General features: G+C 47.8%; 1 protein-coding gene across 2 annotated transcripts in view; it reads right to left on the bottom strand.

The window, feature by feature from the left end:
• LOC144163206 (uncharacterized) overlaps positions 1–10484 on the bottom strand; it is a 294763-nt gene extending 284279 nt beyond the window's left edge. Inside the window, exon 1 of one of the 2 annotated variants that reach the window (XM_077694061.1) lies at positions 10036–10484. In XM_077694061.1, coding sequence (XP_077550187.1) covers positions 10036–10363 — 328 coding nt within the window. In that variant the 5' untranslated portion in view covers positions 10364–10484. The remainder of the gene's footprint in view (positions 1–10035) is intronic. The other variant, XM_077694062.1, reaches the window with a different exon arrangement.
• Between the last annotated feature and the right edge of the window lie 323 nt (positions 10485–10807).

The following is a 10807-nucleotide window of genomic DNA, read 5'->3' as shown; positions in this document are numbered from 1 at the left end:
ACGGGAACTCGAAATGACATCCAAGTTGCGCCCAGAGGGACATCCGATTTGCGCCGCGACCATCATTCGATTGGAGCCGTGAGTTGCACCTTGATTGTTCCCTAAATGAAACTGCAACGCACGGCTCAAATAGAATTCCGCTTGATTTTCTCTTGGTGGGGGTGTGCGCACGGATATGGACGCGGACGGACATTCGGAGGTCCTAAGGTACGTACTCCGCGCCGTTACAGGCGAGGTAGTAAGCCGTTTGACTCTCGTGTACTAACTCACGGTCGTAGCCCAATAATTAATAGTTTCCGGCTTAATCACGTCTTCATCGACTGTTGGGACCCAGTGTTCCACTGGGACGTCCTCCAACGTACGTTAAAGAAAGACTTATGCATAACGCCGCGTGGAATTCGGTTCTTACCTGAAAAAAATGAGGGCGGTGTGCCGTACGATTTGATCATGCTCCTCAGCCTTCATAGTATATGGAGGACGAGAATGGCGGTGAGGAATGCGGATATAAATGCCCGCCTGTCAGGGAAAATTTCATTGAAAGCGTACAGTATATACGGGAAGTGTTTCGTGCTGAGGATGATCCCCCTGAGTGGTTGCCTGTGCTTGACGATTTAGTGTGTCTTAGAAAGTTTTAAAGCCAAGTAGGGTTGACAGATCATTACATGACATGATGTGTGATGTACAAATGTCAAAGCAGGCAATAAAAAAAAAAAAAAAAACGGTCGTAGCCCAATGGGTAAGACGACTGACACCAGCTCTGTCTGGTCTGCCAGACACAGGCTCGAATCATGCCGGTTCCTCTGATTTTTTAGCGATTATAAATGCTATGCGCACGGACACTGACGGACATTGTGCGGTCCTAAGGTACTCCGCACCTAAAAGAATGCAAAGAATAAGCCACATCAAGGTACGGCTTTGGACACATTGGGTCATTACTGGGAGGAGGAGACCACGTGGATAACAGGGGAAAATGGAGGAAACACACAGCATGAGTACCGTATTTGCTCGCATAATAATCGCACTCGCGTAGTGTTCGCACCCCTGAAGTTCGTCGTCAAAACAAGACTTTTTTTTTATTTCCCGCGCAATGATCGCACCCTGAACTTGCCGCAGCCATATGTCGCATGCGTGCCAAGTCTATATGACGATGGTCGTGCTTACCTTAGTTTCATCCTCTTTCAAAGCGCACATGGCTGCGTTATTGCCGCGGACTTGCCGATACTAGCGATATCGGCAAGCATGAGTTCATTACTAATGCGGAAGACGCTCTCACTAAATGCTCATAATGTACTCACAAGACAAATAAAAAAAAAAACGCGCTCGGATTGCTCCGTCGCAGCCGTGTCTTGATTTCCCACACTGTGACAGCAGCCGCTACTTACTGGTCGACCTGTTCTCACCTCGCAGCAAACTCGTTCCGCGCGCTCCGTAATTTATGAAAACACTGCATTTTGCGTCATTGTGCAACGTGGCCGGCGGTAATAAGTGGAGTTCCCATAAATTTTACTTATTATGCTTATTATGTTCATGAGACCTGTTGTAAAAATTCTAACCTGCAACTTGCGTTTTCTGCGCTGAAACGTTTTTTTCGCGAACAACTTTCCTCGCGTAATGAACGCACCCGTAAATTTGCATCATATTTTTGCAAAAAAAAAAAAAGAAAAAATTCCGATCATTACGCGAGTAAATACGGTATTTCTCACAATGCTCACGTGTTTGTTCCTCTTGAGTCCTGTTATTCCCACAGTTTCTTATAGTCAGGAAGGAATAAGGCGCTGTTCAGATCAAACACTTTACCATTCCTTGCGCAAGAATGTTGAGAGAAACGCGGAAGCTTTATCACATCAAAACTGCGTTAAAACTGCGTTAAAACTTCCGCTAAAAGTGCGTCCGATCACTAGCCAAACCTTCAAAGACCCAAATCGAAGAACCCACCGATGAAACTATTTTCCGCGCACTAAGTGGACGAATCTAAGGACGATCAAAATATATATTGATACGTGGTTTATGAGATGAAAGTGTAATATGGCACTCCTTCTCCAGTATCGATGCGTGCGTTGTCTTATCCAGAACCATTCCTTTTGTCGATATTTTCGAGTAACCGTTTCAACACAATGAAAGCGCTGTTTCACGCACGCACCGTGTGTCCAGATATCTTATCAGAGTTTTTCGGTCGACCAACCGGTCTTCGGAGAAATGCATCAATTTTGTTACACGACGCCATCGGTCGCACTAAGAAAGCTTTCGGTTTAAAAGAATGTTCAGTGAAACGCTGCATTCAAAAATGACTTCTTCAACTTGCTTCTCGACCGTGCCGGCCTGGGAAGAGCGCAATGATTTCTTGCACGTCCAAAAGCGCGAGGGACGTACGCGTAGACGCCAAGAGGCGACTGATTGATGCCTTTCTCCGTCCTCCTCGCCCAGGTCATCAGCCGCGTCCACCCCCCGCCTTTTGTGTTTCCACGTGCCCGCTTTGAAAACGTTCGACGGTGTCGAAACCGTCATACCCAAACCACAGCGTACGGAAGAAACCGAACGTGTCGTTAACCCCACTCAAATGAGTCTTCGAGCGTGAGCACTCGCTCTTGTCTAATTGAACCCAGAAGAAAAGGACTCGAGAGGTGGGCGGGATTTTGCGAAATGTGCTGCCCGCTCCCCGTATAGAACGGCTCGCTGCTTCTTCAGCGCGAGTGAGACGAGAAAGAACAGAGGCAGCTTATAGGACTCACTTAACGACCTTCACGACGCATGCGCACACTTGCATTAGGGCTAGCACGTGCGCTAGCTTCTAACGGCGCTGGCGAAAGTTGGAGAGCACAAAGGCGTAGTCGTGTACCGCCTCCACCATCTCCGTTCATTTCGTTATCGCCTGGCTAATCAGGGGACGTGAGCTCGACACGCATGGGGTTAATAGAGAAAGTCGGTGGGTGTGGGTTTAGCAGAAGTGGCTGGATGCAGCCGACGTCGTGCTCGCGGAGAGGTGCTCCCTTTCAAGCGCACGCAGGAAGTCAAATTGGCTTCAATACAAAGGCTGGGGTCGAGTGAAAGATTTGGGCTGGGTGCTGACGCCCCCCCCCCCACACCCCCCCCCCCTCTTCGCCCTCTCCCCGGCGCCTTACGTAGTGTGATGGGCTCACCGCAAATGAGTCTGATAATTGGGCCCCCAGCGGGGTGTGCGTATACTGCAGGGCAACTTGGGGCACTTTCTACGGGAACACTGCTAAATGAGGGTGTATCGTCTGCGGCTAAATCTGAAACCGATAATAAATATCATTCAGTTGTCCCTAGGTACTCAATTTTGGAGGTGTGTTTGTCCTTTCATACTGATCTCTGTGCTGTGCTTCCGTACACGGGATATTGAATAATCCGTCGCACAAAATATGAACCGGAGGGCACAAATTTGTTAGTTTTGCGCCTTAACAGTTAAACTCTTAATTACTAGAAATAAATTAAAGTCGGCTTTGTGACAATACCCGAAAAACGGGAACAGTGTTAGTACATGTGAACACGTGTGTGCGCGTCTTTGAGTGTGTGCTGTTGGTATCGAGTAGCCCAGAGGAGGGGTTGTTTGAATTTTTTTCTGCTACTGTTATTTCGTTGTCTTTAATTTGACCAACATAAGTGAACAACAAATAAAGGATAGCGCTAATGACCTTCGGTTCGTCACTCCTCTGGGGATATGTGATATCCATCTGGCTGTCCCATCCCTTTTCTGTTCTTTCCCATCACCGGTTAGAGATTTCGAAGAAAGAGATGCAACGCTCTGGGAATAATGGCGGAAAGGACAACGAGAACCCCTAACCTTTCTCGCCCCGTCTCATAGGTCAAACATACATTGCGGATAAATGAAAATGGTGATAAATAATTGGCGCCATGCGGCGCGAATTAGGTAGGGTTTCTTTTCAAGCGACTGCGTTTGAACTCCACTTGCCAGAAGAGAGTAATTCCTTTGTCTGCAGAAAAATTCCTTTAAAATGACTTTTACACTGCGTAGGTTAATAAAACAACGGCACACGCTCAGTATTAAGCTTCGAAATAGTGTTCTCGGCTGCAATTTTTATGCAATGAGCTTAAAACCCGATTTGAGGCAACGATGACGTCTGCAATGGAAAATTCTTCCCCAAGCCCGACCGCCCTGTCCAATTTCTTCTCCTCAACAACTGCCGAGATCTTGTAATGACAATGAGCTCCAGCATCTTTAAATCCCCTGGGGTACCTCCTGGGTTGTGAACTCCATTCGCCGCTGTAGAGAGAGATAGATAGATGCCGTATTTGCACGATCCTAACCCGCACCTTTTCTTGCTAAAGGTAGCCTTCAAATTTGTGTGCGGGTTGCAATCTGGCTCAAAACCGGAACCGGCTTCAAAGGGGCCAGCAGCATTCCCACGGACAAAAAGTCCTTTATCAAGTCAACCCAACCCAATCCAGAACAATCCGTAAACATCCCGTGAGCAGGGGGGTAAAGCGAGCTCCGAGACCGTACAAATCGTGGGCGCTGACATGATACAATTCCCATGGTTGCCAGATCAATTGTATTCAGCCTTCTAAAAATTTTTGCCATAATTATTTAACTAAAACAAAGAACTGAAGCAAAATAGTTACAAATAATTGCCTCAGTAATTAAAACTAGCTTTATAAAAAACTTTTAGTGTAATTAAGCTCTAATTAGCGAAGAAAGAGTAAGTGCGTAGTTCAGTTCTGGTTTCGATTTTTTTTAAGTGTGCTAGGAAGTGGCGAGGCCCTTGCGCCTGACTTGCGCAGTGTGTGTGGGCAGTCTCCGGCTCAGATCTGCGTGCGTGCAAAACGTATACAAGTTTACAACTCGGATGCCCGCGCTGAGCAAGTGCCTCCCCGGGCGCTTGCGAGGCTGTCATTCTTTCTCCACGTTAAGCACCCTATCTATTGCCCCTCAACTGACGCCGGAACAGCGATTCCGATCGACCTTGACTACCGCAAGTTCACTACAGGCTACGGAGTGGCAGCCAGCGATCGTTCCCGTTGGAAGAGAAATAAAAAGAGCTTTTATAATCCTTCGGTTCCAGTTGTTTTATTCATAAAACTTCTTACAGCTCTTCGTGCTTCGAACTTTCGCGCAATCGTTCGTGAAGGTAGAACGAAAAAATAGGTAACGAAATGCGGTTTCTTTTTTAATCAGTCACAATAAATCAATAAGTCAGTGTTCTCTCCTCGCGCGCTATGTGCGGTAAATTACTGCCCATTCAATACTGCGCATTGAGTCCCGCAAGCTTTCCCTTTGAAGTGGTGGAAAGCAGCTAGAACTTGACGAATACAGACAGAAAGGAAAACGGGACACGCCGCGGACTGTATTTCGCATACTCCCTTGGCATGCATTCTTCCACTCCGTTGGCCTGCGATCGACCGCGCTCTTTCGTTCCTGTGCTTCCAAGCTCCGCGACTCACCGGCAATATCAGCGTTGGCCCATGCGATGTTTTTTTTGTGTGTGTCAATAAAGGTTTTACATTGAGCTAAAGCCACAGTTCACTTCACTTCGTTTGAAAAGCCTTGAGCGACTCGCAAAATGTCACAGAATGGCAAATAAAGCGGCACAGCGCGAAAATGCACGGAGATCATACGGAGATTCATTTTTCTGTGCGCCCAGTACGGATCAGCTGACTCCTTGGCGTCCTCGCGCATGCGATCAGTCGCATTCGAGCTTGCGCGCAAGTGTTGTGTGAGCGTTGCCACATCTTGCTCAAATAGTCTCAGTACATATAAGTCACACGTACGCTAAACCGAAAACACGTCGGTTACCTACCCACAGGAGATAAACTACGCAATGCTGTCGACGCCGCCAACACAAAATCTGCCTGGCCAGCGGTCCGCCATGTTACAATTAATCCCGGCATGCTTCGCTAGCCGGACGCGGAAACGCCACAGTAGCACGTTGCCAGATTACAACCCATCGCTTTCGCCGTTTTTAGTAAGCAAAAACTCAGCTGGCAACCTTCAAATCGTTGTATCATGTCTGCCACTGTGTGTCGTACGGTTCCAATGCATTGGCTCAGCGGCGCGCTTTCCCTCTAGAGTCAGTATATTATCTCTATGCCCGTGAGTAAATTCTGATGCACCCACTTCTCAATGGGCATAACTTAACCAGCTCTTTCACATTGTTCTTCAATACATTATATACTAGTTGCGAAACTTCGCTTCAGAATCCGGGTGCCCCTGCTCCGTTGAAGATGAGGGGAAAGTGTACTGGCGTGCCCCTAGTGGGAAAAAACTGAACTTCGATAAACTATTACATAATCATAACAATTTTTGTAAAATAAAGCTTGATTTCTAAATGAGAAGACATTAATTAGGCAACATTTACTTACGTTTTTAGGTTTTTTTTTTGTAATGACTTACAGCAGCAGCCGCAAGCACTTGAGTACTACTTCAACTTTCTGCCCACAGACGACAGGCTAGTCAACTTTCCCCGCGCTTGCCGGAGCGCAGGAAACGAGGGGGGGGGGGGGGGGGGTGCAACTGAACACCGGCTTTTGATACATGGGGCCTATGGGGAGTTTCGCAACTGGTATATATCCAGCAACTCTAGTTGCACATATTTCTGGCGCTGCAATTACCACCTCGTTTCATTCCCTATGGCTCCGAAGAGATCTGCGTCACGCCGCACGTGCCCTCATCCCACCGTGTGAAACGGACATTTCCCAGTAGACTTGCTCGCTGGGAAGAGCTTTTGCTGCTCAGGCTTCGCGTTGGAGTGGCGCTGTCACCTGCTGTGACCCGGGCGTGGCCACCACGCTACCGTGCACCGTTTGATGACACCTGCCCCTTCTGCACAGCTCCTGCTGCACAAGCTGATGCGGACCACCTAATATGGGCGTGTCCTGCACTAAACTCAGCCAGAAAGCAACACCTGAGAGGCACAGGCCTCCATCCTGGAAGACCCCCCCACCTTCTGCGGTGGCTCTGGGAGCCCCACCACCGCTCCCTTCTTGCCTTCCTTCTAGAGACGGGTGCCCATCTCTACCTGTAAATAGGTTTTTACGCCAACGGGAATTCTATCGCAAAAAGAAAAAAGATGTCACTATGATTCGTCAGTCTAGCGCAAGGTAATTTTACTTGTCGGCAGCGAGGGGACCTGAGCAGCGCCGTGCATATTAGGAGTCCCTAAGACGTGAGTGCGGGATTGATGTAAACAAAGGAGAGCTACATTTTTATGCAGTGGTTCACCGACCCTGAACATGCACATTTTCGAGAACTTGAAGACTCCCTGGTGGAATTCATAAATTAGCTGCAATATATAGCAAGTCTATGAGCAAGTTTATAAAGTACAAGGGATTTCTGCTGATATTTGCTGTCAAATAAACTGTTCTGCTAGGTTCGTGGGGGGATGTCTTACATCTGCACGGTAGAATCAGCGAGAAATTATTTTTTGAATTGAGAAAGAGAGAGAGAGAGAGAGAGAGAGAGAGAGAGAGAGAGAGAGAGAGAGAGAGAGAGAGAGAGAGAGAGAGAGAGAGAGAGAGAAAGAGAGAGAGAGAGAGAGAGAGAAAGAGAGAGAGAGAGAGAGATATGAACTGGTGACGACCATCGTGCTGGCGGCAGGCTTACTACGTCGAATGGGGATGAACACAGTGATGGGGACAAATGTAGGACATTACGAGGACGGCAGTGAGAGGGGGCGAACAAAAAAAAACTGAGAATGAGATTCAAGGAGATAAGTGTTTGCATCAGTCGCCTTCAGAATGCCGCAGGGATGACGTGCATTTGGCTAGAAATGGTCTCGTAGATTGCCTTCATTTACGTTCCCCTTCTTGGGAATTTTTCCTGTGCCAAGAAAAAATTCTCTTGAGCAAGAAAAAAAAAACGTTGCCGTAATCAGATCACCGCTTTATATCAGCGCACATACATGACAGCAACGCCTCCAGGCTTGTTTAGAATTTGCCTTTCCTGTACAGTCTCTCAACCGTTCAGTGTCGTGAGGGTCGGACTCGTAACGAGGCAAAATAGGAAGGATAATGACACAAAGCTATTAGAATGCCGTTATGTATATCCGCAACGCACATTTGTTTTTAATTCTTCGTCCGAGCTACATTTCCAATTTTTTGCACTCCTTGTAAATCGCTCCGTTACACAAACAGTCCACCGTAAATGAGCGGCTACTGCCTTCTACTGCCGCTTTGATTTCACCGGTTTGGAAGATGCTACCACCCACTTAAACATTCATTGTAACCGGCTTCCCGAAGTATATTGTATTCGCGAAATATAGCGCGAAATTGGCCTGCAGTACTCTCTCACCCCCGAAAAAAAAAAACGCAATCTCCAAGTAAAATAACTGGCGACATCTAAAGAACTAGCACCTAGGCATCACCCCAAAATTATCGCGACCCGCTGTAAATTGGTATTCGGTCTCACAAAACTGGGGCCACTAGAAATGGGCCATCACCGATTCCATGTTTCGAAAATGAATATAGTTTACAGCGTGTAGAACTGGCCATCTTCTGTCATGGCGCACTCTGAAAAGCAAAATGGCAACAAAATCAACAACAACAGCTTCGGGCAGTGGAGCCCAGCGGCGGTGAGGCGTGTTTAAATTCTGGCGGACTACGATGACGCCGCCATCTGCGTGGTTTTAAAGTAACTACGTGTGTCGCTCATTCGGAGGACACTCAGCAGAGGGCCCGGGTGGTCCACATTCGGAGCAACCTATGAAAGGATCTTGCCATCTTGCCAAACTGGACTACGATCCACACGGTAGCGGAGGGTTGCGGATAAACACTTTTCCTAACGTGTCCATTTTCGCTGCGCGGGTGTTCTGCAGCGAAGACTGCCTACGAGAGGTCGTGTTGGCTTTTGCCAATTTTGCTGCGCGCTTGGTGCCTGAGGGAACATGCGGTGAAACGAACTTACAGCAAGAACTAGCCACAAAGCGAAGCCAACAGCGGCCGCTGGTGCAAATGCCGATGTATCATCAATTTTGATGAGCCTGTCTGAGCATTCGCAACAAATATAAGCCTGCTCGTCTTCTAACTGTATAGATTTGTTTATCAAGTTGCTGAATCAAAGGAACTCATTGCAGCAAAGCTAATTTAAAGCGAAATATAACTTTAATTGGGCACGTAAGTAAATTAGTCGAGGTCTTATTTGCGTCTGCGTCGTGAAGTTTAACCGATTTATTTGTTTTTTTAGTATTTTGAGTGTTCTTTTGAGTATTTTGAGTATAAAGCAGCACATATCAAATACCAAGCAACGCTGCTAACACAACTCATTAATAACTAATACTTGTTATTCATAAAAGTGATACTTGCTAAGTGCGACACTTACCTGTTGCTTACATTTTACATAGTTCAGTGCACAAGTTGGGTAATTGCGTCTATGTTTGTGTGTTGTTTTTGTCTGAGCAGATGAACGCTTACGTTATTGTCGCATGTGCATATTGCGCAATGTTTCATTTGTACGATCTTCACCCATGAAATACGCTTACAGGGTGCACTGGCCCCTGATGAAGGTGGATGTATGTTGCTACAGAACTCTAACATGACTGTCGTCCATCTTCCGTCACAAGCAATGCATTGAGGCTACGCGACTGCGACGTCTGCTTCCATCACGACAAGGCGATTTCAATGCCACTGCCTAAACACAAAGATAACAAGAACAACCGTAGGGTTATGGGGCGGCTACTATGCCTTGAGAAGTGTGTCTTAATCACGATATATTTTTCAAATTTTACGTTTCCAAATTTTTGTTTGTTATTACTTTTCACTTTTTTTTTTTGATCCCGCGTACGCCACTGCCAGCGGGATTGAGGAAACCTGGTCGAACGGCGGAATGACTCTGTTCTTGCGAAACACCAAGTTGAGTGGGCGTTGAGCATTGAGAGCCGGCTATGAGCCGCCACTTGTGACCGCATTGCAGTTCATAAGCTTTGAGCACGTTGACGAATTTATCGCGCATAAAATCATTCTCCAGAATAGGATTTCAGGCGCGCACAACGCTTATGGGTGCGCAGTTGCTTAATAGAAACACCTCTTGTGTCAATCGTGCGTGCGCTGAAAGGTATAACTTACCTGGAAGCCTGAAGACAGCGATGCTTTGGGCGTCCTCGGTCAACGGCAGGCTGTCACGGGGGCCGTCACAGATGTTTACAATGCCACTGCCAATGGTTGCCAAATGCACACTGCACAGGCGCCGATTTGCACACTCCACTGCCGATACACTTTGTCTCGCGTGTGCGGCCTTGCACCCCAACCGCCTGAGTCCAGCGGGAGGCTTGTTCGTTGAGCATCCCGTCCGAGTCGAGGTCACACGCCGCCGGTCACTGACAAGACGCCCTCTCAAGCGGCTAGGGGATTTCAGAGATCTAGAGGCGCGTACCAAACTGAACGGAGCATACATCAGTACGATATTCACACCCAGCACGGCGAGGGCGACTGAAGCAAAAATGACTCGTTTTGCGCATGCGCGATTTTGCTGATGCGAAGGGCGGTTATCTCAGCGCCTGAGTTATCGCTATATACCGGCTTGTCGAGTCGCCATATATGTTGACTCATTGCGCCTGTCTAAGGTAGTGCATGCTTCAAAGGGTAACCACATGCAGGACGGCGACAAGCGACGGGAAAATCGTAACTCAATGGGCACAGCAAACGGATACTGTGGGCGACAGCGAGGAGCGAAAACATTCGTACACAGGCCGCCGGGGCGGTCGCAATCGCTCGCTTTTTGCCGGCCAGAAGCAGCCACAAGCGAGCGGCAGCGGCGAGCGACAATGACGGAGGACATTGGCGGGAGTGTAGTAATGTTTTTCGCTTGCCGCTGTCGTCCCAACCCGAGAACGCTCCG

This window comes from Haemaphysalis longicornis, unplaced genomic scaffold (assembly GCF_048455015.1).
Source record: "Haemaphysalis longicornis isolate Haplotype H1 unplaced genomic scaffold, Haemaphysalis longicornis Haplotype H1 scaffold_12, whole genome shotgun sequence".
Classification (NCBI taxonomy): Eukaryota; Metazoa; Arthropoda; class Arachnida; order Ixodida; family Ixodidae; genus Haemaphysalis; species Haemaphysalis longicornis.
This window is presented reverse-complemented; position numbering and strand designations above follow the sequence as displayed.